This window comes from Gadus morhua, chromosome 4 (genome assembly GCF_902167405.1).
Source record: "Gadus morhua chromosome 4, gadMor3.0, whole genome shotgun sequence".
Lineage (NCBI taxonomy): Eukaryota > Metazoa > Chordata > Actinopteri > Gadiformes > Gadidae > Gadus > Gadus morhua.
The window spans coordinates 11705434-11723910 of NC_044051.1; the positions used below are offsets into that span (position 1 = coordinate 11705434).

General features: G+C 40.7%; 1 protein-coding gene across 3 annotated transcripts; it reads right to left on the reverse strand.

Moving 5' to 3' along the window:
* Window positions 1-2903: 2903 nt before the first annotated feature.
* On the reverse strand, window positions 2904-18444 carry lmo4a (LIM domain only 4a). 3 transcript variants are annotated; one of them, XM_030353931.1, is made up of 5 exons: window positions 18346-18444; window positions 7648-7965; window positions 6309-6405; window positions 5688-5828; window positions 2904-5222 (listed from the first exon to the last, which is right to left on the reverse strand). In XM_030353931.1, the coding sequence occupies exons 1-5, from the start codon at window positions 18408-18410 to the stop codon at window positions 5214-5216; spliced, it is 630 nt and encodes a 209-aa protein (XP_030209791.1). In that variant the 5' UTR covers window positions 18411-18444; the 3' UTR covers window positions 2904-5213. The 3 variants fall into 3 exon arrangements, with proteins under 3 accessions (XP_030209791.1, XP_030209792.1, XP_030209793.1); XM_030353932.1 differs by lacking the exon at window positions 18346-18444 and adding an exon at window positions 15224-15482; XM_030353933.1 differs by lacking the exon at window positions 18346-18444 and adding an exon at window positions 9505-9721.
* Between the last annotated feature and the right edge of the window lie 33 nt (window positions 18445-18477).

An 18477-nucleotide genomic window follows, 5' to 3' on the forward strand; every position in this document is an offset into this window, starting at 1 on the left:
ATAGTCCGCTAAACCTCGGAGATATACACATATTAAGTCCCAATGTGTTAGGAAATAATGTATTAGGGGGAACTCAGCATACATTCCAAACTCGACTCTCAACACATTCTCAGCAACAAAAACTCATTTGCTGCCCATTTCCCCCAGTGGCACATTCCATTTTCTTCCTCTCTAAGTGAAATAGGAGACAGAGCAGCGTTCGAGGAGTGCCTTTATATCTCACAACAAAGTGATTCCAAGTTCCAAACCCAAATCAAGTTATTTCACATCCCATCAATGCGACACACCTTCAATTAAATTAATATTATTTAAAAAACCCTTCAAAGGCCGAATGTTGCAAGTTGTTTGTTTGCTGTTGTCACAAATTACCAAGTGGATGAAACAACAAAGAAAATGGATTCACGTTCCAAAGCAGCTAATACTCTACTAGTGCAGGCATCAATAAGAATGCAGGAACAGCAGATGGAGCTACTTAATAACTGGCAAGGCCCTGGACATTATACTACATTACTGATTGTGTTACTGATTACTTATGTAGCCATTTGCTTTGTAATCAGTAACTGACGACATTTCAACGTCCTTGATAAACCACTTCTCCCAGCTGTGTCTCTGGCTTGTTGTGGCGAGCGTGAGAGAACGAACCAGTGAGCTTATTATCTTAAACTTTGTTTTACCTTTCTAATTTTGCCAAATTATAAATTGCTTCCCCATTCATTCCTTGATGGTTTGGGATTTGTCTTGGCTCATTGAAGAGTAATTGAAGATTGACAAAACATATTTGATCCAAATTCTGACCTCAAAGTACTGCTGACATCACAGTAAAGCTGACATCACAGTACTACTGACATCACTGTACAGCTGACATCACAGTACAGCTAACATCACAGTGCAGCTGACATCACAATGCTGCTGGCATCACAGTACAGCTGACATTACAGTACAGCTGACATCACAGTACAGCTGACACCACTTTACAGCTGAAATCACAGTACAAATGACATCACAGCACAGCTGACATCACTAGCTGACATCACAGTACAGCTGACATCACAATGCTTAGCACCACAATGCTGCTGGCATCACAGTACAGCTGACATTACAGTACAGCTGACATCACAGTACCGCTGACATCACAGATCTGCTGGTATCATAGTACTGCTGACATCACAGTACAGCGGACATCACAGTACTGCTGACATCACTTTGCAGCTAACATCACAGTACAGCTGACATCACAATGCTTTGAACCACAGTGCTGCTATCATCACATTACAGCTGACATCACAGTACAGCTGACATCACTGTACAGCTGACACCACTTTAAGGCTGACATCACAGTACAAATGACATCACAGCACAGCTGATATCACTAGCTGACATCATAGTACAGCTGACATCATAATGCTTAGCACCACAGTGCTGCTGGCATCACAGTACAGCTGACATCACAATACAGCTGACATCATAGTAGAGCTGACCTCACAGCATAGCTGATACCATAGTGCCACTGACATCATGGTACGGCTGACATCATAGAGCTGTTGACATCACAGTGCAGTAATTTTGCAAGTTGTGAATGTGAATTTTCATGAAAACTGCAGAAGTTCTTGTTTGTAAAAGTTATATTTTGACTTTATTTGTTGATTTTATTTAATATTTTAACTTGATGTAATTATAATTCTCTTGTCTTTGACTCGTGTTCAGTCAGATTAGCGTGGCAAAGAGAATTTCATTTGTGGAATCAAGAGGGAGACCACTGTCAGAATATAAACTTTGTTCTCCTTTTCACAGCTGAGCAGACCCAAAGCCACTTGAGATACGCTGGATAATTGGTTCTTGAATTGTTGAGTTAATGAACGGCATGCAGATGAATCCTGATTAGTTTGAACATGTCATATAACTTGCACCATAGAGAGAGATTGGAAGACTCCCCCACATGCTTATGAAGATATGGAGATAATTGCAATTAAAATAATTTGCATATGTTAATGATTTTGCATTTGTGCATTTCAATCGACACTAAAAGTGTCAATTGAATAAATTAATATCCAATCTCTGCCGAATTAGAAATAATCAGACATGGAAATTATATTAAATATTAAAATGCAACGTGAATCACATCTTATCAATTGTTTCTAACCTGTCAACAACCTAGCATATATGAAATTTGGTTTATACAGGCTGCCTCCCTAACCATAATCATATAAACGGTTTTATTCCCAACCATAACCATTTAACATCTGAAGGGTATTATCCAAACGATAACCACGTGAGTAATCCTTTGCCTCTAGCTTTCCCATTCATGGCCTGAATTTCATGCTCGCACAGAACTATTAACTATATAAACTATTAGTCACCCTGTAGCACAAAATCAACGGACACACTATTGCAAGGTCACAGATACAAGACAGTCTAGTACTGATATGATGTAAAGAGTCAAAAGAGTATTTAGAAAATTGGTAATTTTGCACAAAGGCTAGTAGTATTATTTAGAACATTAAGTTAACCTTTTACGTTACTTTTACTTGATCCATAAGTGATTTTGCAGATGAGCAGTTGCAAACAGCATTTATTTTGAATTAATTAAAAAACATTTTATAATTATTTATCTATAATTAAATGAGTTCTCATTGTGGTTAGTGTAGAGCAGAAGGCATGAGGTATTTATTGCTAAAGCATCAACCAAATCTGAACAATATCAAATGACTATATTCAGTCTTGTATACTTTTAAATCACACAATTTATTCTCATGACATGAGAAATGTCATATCTGTTATGCAAGTCAAAGATAACTAGATATGTTTCGAAAATTATTCCTAAACTAAAATTCTCACCCAACTGTCAACTGATGGATTGAATAGTGCAACCATGACGATAATTATTGTTATGAACCACAGAGAAAGAGAATTAATAATACTATATTTATTGACTTTACTTTATGTACTTTCCAGCACAGTGTAAAACAAAATTGCTAAGGCAACAAAAGAAACACCCAAAACAAAACAAAAACAAAATCATGGCACAGAATAGACCACACCATTGAAACAGATAGGCACAAGAGGTCACAGGGGTCATAGTGACCTTAACGTGGGTCATACACTTCAGGATCACACAAACAACTAACCCACTATAGGTAATCCAACCACCATCACCACTATTTAACATCAATAATCGGGAGATATTAAGCTGCTAGGAACAGGGTTTTGCTATGACTGACCGCATAGCAGCTGCTGGTAGATGCAGCGTCATCAAGAAGTCTAACCGGAAGATACGGACCATGTCATGTGATTATTGAAGTGGACAATGGCGTGAGAAATTGATACGAGAAAATTACTTCACAAATGTGTGGCTTATTGAAGAATATGTGTTTACGTTGGACGGAGACCAGATGAGAATGAGCTTATTGTAAATGGTTGCACTTGGCACGTTTGCATTTTTTTTTATAATGGAACCAAAGAAAACATAAAGAGACCATGCTGATCCCTTTAATTTATTTCATAATGTCATTGTAATTTAATGTTATAAGATCAAACAGGCTTTGTATGATTGTGTTCAGTTGAATTTCTCGTTCATAATTGTTTTGACAGTGTGCATCCAAAAGGAAATCCAATAAGGTTGAGAAATTTAGAAAAAACGGATGGCATTTGCCAAGCAGACAACTGGCGTCAAACTCTCCATTCTCCCATATTTCACACGGATCACTTTAGATTCATAAGCAAAAAGATTCAAACGTCAGATGAGAACACTGTGTTTCACCGGCAACATTGTCTGCATTCACCGTTGTATTTGTCGCTTTTTAAATAAATATTTAAATAATTACAACAAAATGAATTAATGTCATCGTCAATCCTTTTTTAGGAGTTATTCAGATGATAGAGACACCAACGGCAACTGCTAAATCCCTCTAAACTCGCTAACAGGAAAGACACAGGTGAATGGCACATTAAACATTATTTTGGCAAACGCTTTGTTTTTACGCTCTCTCTCTCAAATGTTTAGCATTGGAACGACGGGCTTTGGAGCCAATAAAAATGCAGAACGTAACGACACAGACATTCCTTAACAACATAGCACACGCACAAATACCAACATTATGTTCATGTGATCAGTTCTGCCATTAGAATCTCCTTTCTTTAAAACCAAAATCACTTTTAAGCACTACTGCACACCTTTATTTTATCAGCTTTAGCTGAGATTTGAGTGTTGTAAAGAGAAAGGGAGCAGAAAAGAGCAGAAGAACGCAAGATTTTGAAAAGAAAAGCCCTAAAAATGCCTCCATCCCTCCGCCACTGAAAAGCGTTGCCCTGACAGGTCCCACCATACCATCACCTTACTAACACAAACAGGAGGATGAGATCATCGGCGCATGTCGTCACACGACATACGCCGTGGTTACGCTGTTGCTATGGACTGCCCTCCGTTGGACGAACGTAGCTCACGGACTGCAGACTTCCGAAGTAAATGTTCTCCAAAACAATGACATAAAAAGATAAACCATCAGGAGAAGTTCCAGTCGAGTTATGTGAAAAAATGAAACCTGTCATTATGATGACACGAATACGGTCGTATATGTTCCACAATGTTAAAATCCAGACATATTCCTCCTGACATCTTATATATATTTATATATATATATGTTTGATGATAACATTTTTCCTTCTGTCATAACAGGCTGTTTTAAATGTTCCTTGCAGCAGCGTAAGGGAACATTCAACAGTTAATAACATCACAAGATATACCGCCCACGGTGTTGTTCGGTGAATACACGTGTTCTCGTATTGATCCTCTTAGCTTAGCGATGGTGCCTTCTGCTCTTCTTCGTGATTCAACGGCCACCGACGATGATCCCGATCCTAAGAGTCATTAGAACGCGTTCCGTGAATGAATGAATGAATGAATCTGTGGTTCGTCTTGTCGCTGGGCTGCGACAGTCTTTCAGGGTGGTCGGTCTGTCCGTAGCTCCTCCCCCAGGTTTGAGTGTGCTGTATGTATAAGAACCGGTACATATGGTCCAAAGCTTCATCCCACCGGGTGAAGCGGTGTCTTGGCTGCCATGGCGATCGCTCCAGAGTCTCGCGGGGTTCAGGAAGTCCACCGCGGTGACGTCAGGGAAGGAGACACTGGGGGGGGTGGGGGGGGTGGCTGGAGAGTGGGAGGGGCCGGGCCGGGTGGGGGTAAGGCACGTGTTTGGTTTTTTCTCTTCTTCATCTCCTCAGCACACCTAAAACGGCAAAGAAATGCAAATAAAAGATCAGTGTTCAATAATCCTAAATAGGAAATTAAGATATTTTTCTTAAGATTTTTGTTTGCATTTTTATGCTTTATTATAGAATGAGATAGACAGGAGGGTATGGGAGATAGAGGGAAGGACACGCAGCAAAGGACCGCAGGCAGGAATCGAACCCGGGTCGCTGCGATCAGGACCTCCTTGATGGTAAGCACATACCCGCTGAGCCACAGGGGCGCCCCATTAGGGATTTTCTTTATCGCTCATCAACTCAATCAATCAAAATGATCAAATCAAATATTAATATTGTGGCAGAAAACCTAAAACACTAAAACACGATGGTACACGCCGGCGTGGGTTGATGTACTAACTTCCATGGCACTTTAATGAAATTGTTTCACAGCCAAAATGTGTGTGCCTGTCAGGAGCCCTTCCTCCTCCGCCTCCCCCTGCCCCCACCTTCTGGTCTGGCATCAGGGAGGTGGGGTGGCTGAGCAGCCCCCCCCCGGGCCGGTCGTGTTCACAGAAGATGGTTCCGTTGATGTAGTGGAAGCGGTCCCCGGGCATCAACCGGTTTCTACAGGTAGCACAGGTGAAACACTGCAGAGAGAGAGAGAGAGAGAGAGAGAGAGAGAGAGAGAGAGAGAGAGAGAGAGAGAGAGAGAGAGAAAGAGGGAGAGAGGGAGAGAGAGAGAGAGAGAGAGAGAGAGAGAGAGAGAGAGAGAGAGAGAGAGAGAGAGAGAGAGAGAGAGACACAGACAGAGAGAGACAGAGACAGAGACAGAGACAGAGACAGAGAGAGAGAGAGAGAGAGAGAGAGAGAGAGAGAGAGAGACCGACCAAGGGTTTAACATGACATTAATCCTTCACACTTTGTGGTGGTTTCGGAAAAAGTCTAATTAGAAATGCATCAAAAAACAGGGTGATGAATTGTAATTGCACTCATTAAGGTTGTATTTACTTTGGTCTGCTTCATCAAAAACCCCACCAATGTAGGTTACAGAAGTTCAATTAAACATAGCAGCACTTTAAGAACAATATATCTTCAACAGCATACATTACAAGCGGTGTGAGACTCACCTTAACGTGGTAAACATTGCCCTGCGCCCGCATCACCATCTCACTGGCTGGGATCGTCTGGCCACAAGCACTGCATGCACCGCTGTGTCCGAAGAGCCTGCACGCAAACACACAACGTTCTGCCGTCAGCACGCCACGTATCATAACTGGGATGCCATTCAAATAATAACTAATAAAAAAAAAAAAAAATTATTTTTGTCCTCCATTGGTAGCAAATGTGGAGCGTGTGTGTGTTTGTGTGTGTGTGTGTGTGTGTGTGTGTGTGTGTGTGTGTGTGTGTGCGTGTGCGTGTGCGTGTGTATATTAAGGTTTCCCGATTCCATGGTAAGACTGCATAATGTTGATGTGACCTACTCTAAATGCTTGCCAGTTCCAGTTCAGCAGGTATATTTTTGTCTTTCACCTCAAATGTCTTTCTCCAATGTACCATTCTTAACAGCTTAATCAGTTTTTTGCTGTAAATCACACTTGATTTATTTTAGCTTTTCAAAATGAAAGTAAATTAAATACACAACAGCAAACACCTCCATAAAGACATTAAAAAGCCAACAACAAGATCTCATTGTAATTATTGTTCAATAATTTGGTGTCAAATATGAATATCTATCCTTGGTCCATAGATCAAAAAAAATATTTTCTATCTTCTCTGACTAATTATCTAAAAGCGTAACCTAATATCTCCCACTCTACGATTCTAAAACATGGCGGAAAAAGTGAAGAAATAACAAACACACATCCACAAGAAGTTAAAAGTATAAGTTTGACGAAAAATGTATGCTGAAATCAAACACTGAAGATGCAGTGTTAAAATTCATTAGTCTAGTGATTATTATCCCGACCTTCTACCCCAAAACCACATTATTTTAGTTTGCAGTCCTAAAAGTAACCATAGTGACATTTAGTTTAACTTTCGCTTGCTGGCTTCACTCGAACCTCCCTTACCAATATAATTTGTCAAAATCACTTTGTTGTGTGCCAGAATGACATGATTCTGCTGAAGCCCATTAGCCTGTGAGCGCCCTGACCACAAATGTAAACCCTGGCAATATCACACTTTCTATAAAAGGCTTGTGTGGCAATTACCCGATTTTTGGCCTCCAAACTTTCACAAACTCCATAATGAGCGTCGATTCCAAAAGAGGACAGCGCTATGCTGCTATTGTTTACATTCGTGGTGAGAGGGCTCACCCACGCTAAATGCTCTTAAGACAGATCCAGCACCACAACTTCACTTTGACAAACTCTTCTACTCACTGGTGTTTTAGTGCCAGACGGCCAGTACGGTCCTGTCCTTCCCACCCCTAAACAAGGTGATCTTCGACCGGGGCCCGGCGCTCACCTGATGTAGTCGTTCTTGCAGAGGATCATGCCCCCCTTGCTGTAGCAGGTGCTGCTGTACTCCCCCAGCTGGGCGTGGCAGCAGGAGCACTTCAGGCAGCGCGTGTGCCAGTAGCGCTCCATGGAGAAGAGCATGAAGCGGTCGGCGATGCGGTCCCCGCAGCCACCGCAAAGCCTCCTGGCCACGACCGCGCCGCCGCCTCCGCCGCCGCCGCCGCCGCCGCCTCCTCCACCGCCGACGCCGACGCCTCCGCCCCCACCGCCGCCCATCACCGCTACGGCGGGAGCCTCGACCACCCTGCTGTTCACCATCGCTGGTCTGCACGGAGAGAGGAGAGAGGGAGCGGGGTGTTACGCAAAAGAGAGAAGAATCGGCTCTTGGAAGTGCTGCATGGTTTTAATTTGTTATTGAATTTTTTTATTTTCATTTGTTGTACGTATTATTTCACTTTTTTCTGACAAAACTGATTATTTATTGAAATTATATATATTTCTGTTTATTGTATTATATGTTTTTTTGACAATGAAAATATTACGTATTTCTTTTGCTCAAACTCTTCAAATGAAGCATTGGGCAGATATTCCTTTTTAAACATTCTATTGGCTTTGGGTTGGCTGGTTCGGGGGCCTTTTTCTTTCAAATGATTGGCTAGCTAGCAGATATTAGAATGAGTCCCAGCTGTGACATCACAGCTGGCACATATTATGACCTGGGCCTCAACTCTGCAACAGTGTTACTCTATACATGTGGGAGGTAACGTTAAAGATGGTGAAAAACAAAAAGGATAATACAATGGTAATAGTTGCTTGATATGAACGACCATAAGGAAAAAGCATATCCAAGGAAAAATAAACAAGTTAAATTGATTATCAGAATAAGGATAATAAAGTTAAGGGGATGATTATTGGTCAATGGCTGTTCATTTATTTTTATCTACTTTTTCCTGACCTTCAATCAATGCTATATATGGGTCACGCATTGCTTTTAACCATGCAGTAAAGACCCTGTTGTCATTACCACTCTCACACACACACACACACACACACACACACACACACACACACACACACACACACACACACACACACACACACACACACACACACACACACACACACACACACACACACACACACACACGAGTGGCAACACAAGAGAGACAAGAATACACCAGGTGCTCTCATTCACTTGGCACAGTCGTAGTGTTACCAGTAGTGACAAATGACAGACAGGTGGTTTATGGTTGTCCTTTACCAAGCATGGTCTCCCCACCAAACTCACCATTTGCTCATCTACTGCCTACTCCCCCTAAGAAATCTGTCCGCTCAGGGTCACACGGTATGGAGGCTGTGTGAGAATGTTGGGGGTATAAGTACACATGGTTTGAGCCTTCTTGAAGCTAACGAGCTAATCAGAACTATTCTGAACCATTGCAAAGGGTCCACCTTTCTATGCACCCTTGGATACAATTGGTTGAACATCCCAAGTCATAGCTTACACTCTGCATGTCCCCATAGGCGCAGGTTTCCAACTACCGTACTTAACAAATCTTTTTGAATTACGTTCCCATTATTGTATCTTAAAAAAAAAAGTAATCCGTTGAAAAAGTGTTAAAAAGGCAGTCAGGTCATCTGCTAACAAAATGCCAGGGGCTATTCGTTTGGATGGAAACGTTTATGGGAATTAACTGGACTAACCACCTACAAAAACAATTACGCGTACAAATTGTACCTTTGGCGAAAGTGGCAAAACAGAAAGCAGCTGTCCTGAAATCAAAACCAGTTCAAAGATTTTTTCCCCGGCCAACGGGGCTCTCCTTTGTAGAGCCGCCCAAGAGAAACATTGGGAAACATTCACCTTGATAATATGTTCCAAGGAGGTGTTCCTTGAGGTTGTCAACAAGCTCTCCCTTAATTAAAAGCTGTGGTCGCTCCGTAATGAGATGGAGTGACTTTCAATGAACAGAAGAAAATGTTTCTTCACTGGTACGTCGTCATCACATTTTTCACCTATTCTCTTTGCAGTCGCACAGACAAAGAAGAGATTGTGTTTACTTAGCACCACTTCCTCTATCGCTTTTGAATTGTCAAAAAAAACGATTTGAAAATAGTGTCACAGGGTTGCCTTGATGACTCATACATCCCCGGGTATTTTTTTACTCTCCGAAACCATTTGGGTTTTGGAGGCGAAAAAAGGCAACAAACCCACCATTTTAACAAAGGCGATACAGTGAAAAAGTGACATAGTGCAGAAAACAGCCCCCCCCCCTCTTCTAGAAACATCATTGTTCATATGTGGTAACATCAGGTCACTCAAAACAGTATAGGCGATTCCTCATTATTTCCATGACAAAACTAAAACAGGTCCCATGCACAGCTGGGAGCAATATAACTTTTGAATCACAAGGAGACGCATAGCAGGGTGTGCGAGGCCTCCGCTTGTGCACCACAAGCCTTTTCATCCCCGGCTATGATTTACACTCCGCGCCAACAACAACACTGAATAATTGCAGGGACAGATTTCATTTTCCGAATGAACAACGCCGATGTAATTTGTCCTCCAGAGCGTCTAATTTCAGCAAGGCTATGTTTGGCTTTATGAGAAATCTTCCCATGAGATTATTTGAGCATGCTGTAAGGCCTCCGCAGCTAAGCCTGTTTCTCTCCCACCAACCCCCCCACCCACCACCACCAACACCACCACCCTCGGCAGCTGGACACCTGGCTCCAATTAGGGAGTAGGGAACACCGTATAAGATGGAGCACAGTGGCCGTGAACGGCTGATCTTTTTTTGGAATCGCTTGTTTAACGTTACTGCGTTAAACACGCAGCTGACTCGTCGGTGGAATCCATTTACGGTTCAGCAACTATGACAAATGATTAAAAAAAAAGAAGATTCCAATGAACTTGGGATGAGTTCCAGATCAACTCTGCCTAAAAGTGTAGATGCTTTCAAAGTAGGCTGGGGATATAAAACCGGTCCGATCTCGGGTGCATTTTGAGTTTTTAATGTTTACGACATTTGAACGTTTAAAAACACTATTTCTGATGAATGGCTGCTATTCTATTTTGAATTGCTGTAACAAATAAGGACTTCGGCCGGCACTTCTGCTCAACTCTTCTGGATGATAAGAACCGTCCTTGGTGCGACCGTGATCTCCCACCTGACTCTCTTTTCGTTTACGCGCGAGAAAGATAGTGATGAATTTGTTTTGAAAAGGTACAAAATAACCTTCATGGTAATGACGAATGGTGCAAGCGACCTAAAGTTTTGGTCGTAGAAGGACATATAAAAACAAATCAATGTTTTTTGCAGGTTTTAACACAACGTTTGAAAGTGTGGAGTCCTCACACTTGGATTGCATCCTAGGTATACATTTTCACTAGTAAGAACGAGGACTACGTTTCGATCGGATTCAAATCTTCGTCACAATTGATCTTTATAATGTGATCTAAATGTTGACATTGTTGTTATTAGTGAATTAAAATACCTTGGGAGCGATATACAGTGGGCAGAACACTGAAGCTGTGTTGTTTAATTGTCTCCTTCTAAGATATAGCACCACCAGATGGCTCAATACAGTACAGAGAGGTTTGTTTCCAACAACCTTCACAAGGCGGGTGAGGAGCGGGTGGACCCGATCTGACAGGAAGAAACTGGACTCAGGAAGGGAAGGATGAGGAAACACACAAAGAGTGCATAGATGAATTACACACAGACATATTAGTTATTACACACACACACACACACACACACACACACACACACACACACACACACACACACACACACACACACACACACACACACACACACACACACACACACACACACACACACGTTGCATTCTTGTAATGATAAAAATGTCTACGTTCATCTCCTTTATGGTTCCTACAAAGTCCATATATTAGTGACATCTACCGCAATTCAAAGATTTCCTACCCAAATACCACATCTACATTTTGATGTCCAATGGCAGTGAGATAGTATGAATGTCAAAGGGTTCATGGTTAAAGCCGAACATGAAACACCATTAGGTATTACGAAGGGGGCCTCGTATATTTGTCCTCAACGTGAAGGGAAGGTGGTGCAGTATGAGAACTGTTGTCCCAATAGCCGCCGTCATGACATCACAACTAGGCCAGTTCTCTCCCTCTCTGTCCCTTGGGCTACTGCTTCGGCCAACAGTTCCCTCAGCCAAACATAGCTCTGCAGTGGCTCCCATTTGCAATATTGTACATTCTGATGTGGGACTTTAGGAAACAATGCAAAGCTTTTAGAAGCTTCTGTTACAGGGGTATCCTGTTGCCTTATTCGCCAATGCACCAGCCATCCGCAAGTGGTACAGATCGATTCAAAATCAGAAGCCATTTCTATCTATCCATGAGGTCAATACAGGAAACACAGAAGTCAATTGTGTCAAAGAGGCCAAGCATCTGTCCCGACACGGAGCTTCATAAAAAGATGCATTTAGCACATTAAGGCTTCTGTGCACTCTGAACAAAGCATTTCTTGTTCCTTTAGCGTTTAAACACAGGATGCCTTACATGACCCTCGCTCGCTCTCTCTCGCTCTGACTACTTCCATTTTTTTCATCATTTCCTGTCTTTACTGCCAGATTCCTAAGGCAGCGCAATCCCAGCATGAAATCAATTAAGGCTTGAATCCAGCAATATAAAAGGCCCCCCGACCTTATGAAATGCCTTCATTTCTGGTTCATCTGGGCACTCCGCTACTGACTGAAAAGTCTATTTAATCCGTCAATTTGTCTCAGTATGACAGAAGTATACCTGTATCTAGAACTTACCTCATGCATTCATCTCCATCTGTGTCGGTTATTTTAGTTTTCAGCCGTATGTGTGCAGCTTTAAGCAATGATGGATAGTCTTTTTGCAAAATATATTTCTGCAGTATCATGGCGGGCTATCTCGCACCGCAAGCCTGTGAAACAAGTTTAGCAGTTTCATGCCAGAACACATCACGGCATGTAAAGGAAAGGACAATGCAGGCCAAGTTCAACCAAAGAGGACTAAAGAGTCTTGTTACAAGATCAACACAGGGCTTTAGAGCCCCTGAAGAATTTGTGAAAATGACCCAGAGTGTTGAGTCCATCAGAAGTTTGGAAATCTTCAGTTCTGCTGCAGCCACTGATTCAACCATTTTATAGATTGAAACCAATGACGATAGAGTCAAATTCAGACAAAGAGCCAAATGTAAATTAGACTAACAGACAACGTTAGAATGCCCTCGATTGACTATCCCTTTCGGGCTTAAAGATGTAGAAACCTGGGATAGGGAATACATTGGACAACATGCTATTCCTTCGACATAAAAGGAAGGCAGAATATCAAAGAACAAAATATATTAAATCTGCTAATAAATGCAATTAACTATTCTAATTGCAATAACATTTACAATTATTTGTATCCATTTGTTCCCTCTTTACTCAACCTTGTCTTTCTATAGTGAAGCTATTCTAATGCGTTTATAGCCTTCCTGCACAGGTCTAAGCATTGCTTGGATCTATTTGCATAAACAATTGTGTATTAAAATAGGATTTGGTCTATCCTGTTGAGTGACATATGTTTGTCAAGAATGTTCCTTTTTAAATAAATCATTTTGATAAATACATCAACAGATTGAATCGACCGTAATGTTTTACATAAAATGTTATCAAATTACAAAAAAAACATTCATTATGTACGGCAGAGGAGTTGTGGTTTCCCAGGGTCATTTAAGCAGATCATTTTTCAACTAAATTAATACAAATAATAACTTAATTCCATACACAGGTTGTTTTCTTTTTGTTAAGTTGTATTATTATTATTTCTCCTATAGCCACCACAGAGTATTTGGGAGGGAAAAATGTACCCCCCCCATATGATTTCTGATTTAGTGTTTTCAAAACAATAAACTCTCTGCACACACTCACGCACGCACCCACGCGCACACACACACACACACACACACACACACACACACACACACACACACACACACACACACACACACACACACACACACACACACACACACACACACACAATTCAGAACAATGAAAAGACTATAGCTGGTCCCTGTGGTAGTTTTTGGTCTCTGTCAGATTTCCCTGGCTGGTTGGGTTTAGTGTTGTTCATTCTATCCTCATAAACAAGGCCTAACTGAGGTCAGCAACTACACGTGAAACAGCCAATGTCATCGAGCATATGGGAACCTACACGGCAGTTTTCCATACAATACTGAAAAAGCGTAATACATATTATATAACCGAAGAGAGAAATCCTTTTTCTGTGTTTCCTCCTCCAAATTCCAACTTTTAGGTGTTCATGACGTGTGCAAGTCAATATTTGGCTGTTTTTATTATTGAACAGCCTCCTTGGAATCCCTTTAAGAGGCTGATTTAAAATAGAGCAGTAGTGCACCATTTACTTCAGTTAAATAAGTGCACATTATAACATTTGTAAATAATGTAATTTAGAAAGCTCAAACTAGTGAATCTGTGTTTAACATTTCAGGAGGAACTGAGAGGCCTGAACTCGTCCATTGTTTTAGAGAGTGAAAGAAGAGATCATCAAGAAAAAAGCTCTTGTGACATGCATTGCACTGCATGTGTCCCTGCCTGGCATGAGACTTTGTTCTGAGCAGGATAGAAGTTAATGACGTGAAACAAAATATGGCATATCGCTGAACTCCAGTCAAACTGATAAATGAGCCTTGGTTTTACGGTGACAGACTTAGTATGGTTCATTTGCACAAAAATCGAATTCATACCCTGCAGGGTTGTGTTCTAAAACAGCAGACTGGACCGCAATTTGAATATTCATAATATGTGATCCATATGTTAACCTATCCTTTGAAAGGGTAGGCAATTGGAGAAAGGAAGATTTGTTTTAAATATGCGATGCTATTGTCTGATTATTACATAGACTAAGGGTCTGTAAGCATTTACTAATGTTATATATCTGAACTGATATTATCAGCAAGAGCTCAACTTTAACCGCGTTTATTCAATCAATTTAAGAAGACTATGAACTACTATAATACTCTACAGTTGCATTGTTTTACATTGTACCTAATGCTTAATATGAAATTACTTCTGGTCGTTTCTTACGTCCAGTCTGAGGGTGAAGATTTTAAAGGTAGACGTCCTAATGGAACAATCAGACACCAATTAAAAGACACAATTTGAGACTGGACAAATCTGATCCCAAATTTTTCAAAGTACTCCTCCAACGTTAAAAGTGAATTACAGGCCTTGGATGAAAAAAAAAGTTAGCCTACGATTCCATCACTGGACGGTCGTTATGTCTCACATAGTTGGTCCATCCAACAGAAATGGTTTCCAATGTGTTCGATTTGGACCCAAGTGCGGCCAAGATGAAACGCATGCGTTCTACTCACCGAAATATTGACGTTAATAAGCTTCTGTACAAACGTGCTGTGCTATTAAGGATCCGTCCGCTCTTACGATCTGACATAAGACGCCCGTCAGTGCAGTTTGAAAAGTTGAAGCCCCCTATGATCTGAAGACATGCAGCGGTTCAGGAGGTTCACACCGAGCGAACGCTACGTTACCTGGCCGATTCGAAGAAGTTCGGGAGTATCTTCGTTCCTCCAAGTTTTTTCTCCGGATTAAAATGGACCTCGGCGCGAGTGTGGTCGTTTTGAGGCGCTACCGTCTTCTTGGTCCCATTCCGTAAACCCTAATGGTATTCAGTATGTATTTTAGTTTAGGCCTACAAATGAATGGGAGCTAGTACATAGCGTTATGGGGAAAGTAAAGGCATCGCCAAGTCCCAGGCTCACACGGAATGCATATTTAAATGAGTCGATTGTGACGTAGAATACGGACCGCCCCCTTACGGCTGTGGTTTAATGGAAAAGTGGGCGTGGTACGTGTCAGAATGATGGATAGCTATGTTAGAAACATTTGCTTTGCCTAATGAATAGGTGTTTATGTAACCCTAGCACTGTTAAGCACTGTGAAGAAAATAATCAACTTCCTCAGCATGACAAATATTGTCCCTATTGTGGTTGAGCTAAGCTTTATTTGTCTTTAATAGTTTGGTCAATTGATTCATGTTAAACCAACAAAATGTATTGAGCTACTGTGGGTCCACTGTGTGCAGAATAGATCAGGCTGTTTAATTTGGCACACACTCCACTGATGAATGTCATCGCTGCGCATCTTGCCTTGGGTCTGGAATAAAACGTCTTTCATTCCAATACAATGGCACACAGTTCAGTTAAAAGTGTAACGGGTGACATGGTCTAACTTCTATGGAAGTTACACCATGTAATTATTTCCGAGATTATAACATATATATTCAGGATAAAACACGTTGCTCTTCAAGTAAGCCAAAGAGCTCGTGATCAAGCTTCTATGAGGTTATTGCAGGCAATATGAAATGTTTGATTGGAAATTCCTGCCAAAAACCCTTTTGCTGTTTATCAATACCAATCCACTGTTCTTTCACCGACAGAAAAACGTGGAGGTATTTGCTGCGAGGAAAATGGAACAGTTGTAGACTTGTCTTACTTACCAAGTCTTTTTTTATTCTTCCTGGAACAAACTGTGATTTATACAACTAAGCTTAAGCAAATTTCCCATTAAACACCGTTATAACCAGGCTTTTCATTTATAGGCCTATGTCAAATTTTAGGTGTGGGGGTAAACATTAAGTAGGCTTTTGCTTTTACGCTAAAGGAAATTTCACAAGAGCAGAAAAATACACATCTGAGATCAGTGTCAACGCCTTTAATCAGGTGCTTATTTATAGTCTACCCCTGCTGGCTTTTGTGGTCTTCCAACTAAACCCGTATCCTGTTTGCTGGCTACGCATGGCTTGCAGAGGCGAGAACAACTAAAACCTAATTGTATTGTCTCGCAAGTGAGCTCTGGAGGTTAAAAAACGTGGGAGCTGGCTGGAACACCTTGCTATAACCAGCTAACAAAACTACTACTTTAAACACTACTTTAAATTATAATCAACTCGGTTGATGAAATATAATCGTTGGTTTATGAATTTTACAAAACTTTGGAAAGTGTGACATCTGCTGGACAAATTACTTCACAACGTCCACTGACAATATACGCATATGTTTGAAATGTGTAGCTTTGCAATCATGTTGCTTCTGTTTGATAATACATTTCCATTCCTAACTGAGGATTTCCAAGTTAAGACCATTCACATCATATTCATAATCATTTTTTTTGGGAAAATGCAGGTCTAAAAATACTTTCAGGACAACTTTAATTCCAGTAGTGATCCGATTATTCCCAAATAATTTGTAATGTTACAAAAGAGTTCGGTCAAATTTTTGCTTTAAGACAATGATCAATATAATGCTATTTCTATAACGTATTTAACCAAATTATAACCTGAAAATTACAGTGAAGACATAGTGGACTTTCCTCTCCCCTATATGTTCAAGTTACAAAGGTCAAAATGTCATGGGATGGACATGCGTTAGGACAACACTCTCTGATTCTAGAAACAACACATGTTTCCTGTGACACATGCAAATAATTTGGGAGTGCTTAACATATTATAAACATATCCCATATTATACATTCGACTTGTTTAGACGTGTTTTATTTCATTCAAATCGGTAAAAAAAGTGTGAATGCTAGATTTATAGCTGATTTTGAGATGTGTATTAGCTTTTTGGCATTTTCTTGATAAGGCATTTGGTGATACATCCCGCATGGTTATTTGATGTTTTGAGATCACTTTAAAAACTACATGTTTCTATTTCCTGGTTTCCATCTTCACCACAAGGGCACTGGTTTAGATGCGCAATGCATTGTGGTTTGTGAAGTTCTGTGGGGCAGAAATAGTGACTAAATCATTTTCCAAACTCTCGTTTAATTTAGTGTTTACTTTATGGGCAACTGAACAATTCATTTGGGTTTCCAGAATATCGTAATTGGTCGTCTTTTTTTTTTTTTTTTTTTATCTTTAGAGAGAACCGTATTGGTATTTATAAAAGTTAAACCATCTTGGTGGTTCATTAATGTATGAGGTTGAAATTATGATGTTTTGGTATTGGATTATAAATGGACAAATGAGTTAGGGTTTGAGGTTATTATCGGGTGGATCTGTAAGTCCGATGTCATCGAGGCTCATTAAGGTTGTGCTCCGCCCACTAGGCCAAGTGACATGTTTTCAGGGACAAGAAGAAGAAGGAGCTGATGTTTACCATTTTAACTTAGTTAAATCAACCGTTCATATTTTATTCTTTATTCAACTGAGTTCGCCAACACTAAGGTTTACACGGTGAGTAACAGCATTTTAACGCCATACCCGTTGCAGAGTTGCTCTTATTTGAATGTTATATATGACTAGGCAAACTGAAATGAAGAGCTTTCGATCAATAACATTACTTTTAGCTCGTTCGTTGTTATCGTGAAGCCTGTAATCACAGCTGTCGTATCACCATTTTCTTGACAATCCAACGACACTTGGAAACTATACATCAACACGGAGGGGAATGCTAGCGTTAGCATGAATGTGTAAATCACTAATCCTGAAAAGCCAGAAAAACATATCAACGTTAACTTGTTTCACATCAGGAGAAGCACTCTAACATAACTATTGAATGTCACTTCCGAATGGGTCTTATATTCACATATTAACATCCGTTAATATGCACGACTTTGGTTGTTGATAAATGCTATCTACATCTAGCCTCACCTTGGGCAATACGCATCTCGTTCCTGTGTTTTATTATGATGATGAATACTGTTATCGTTGTTCATCAGTATTCTTTGTCGATTCGTAGTATCCGAGAAGTGTCTCCAGCCAACTGAGAGAAGTCACTGGTGA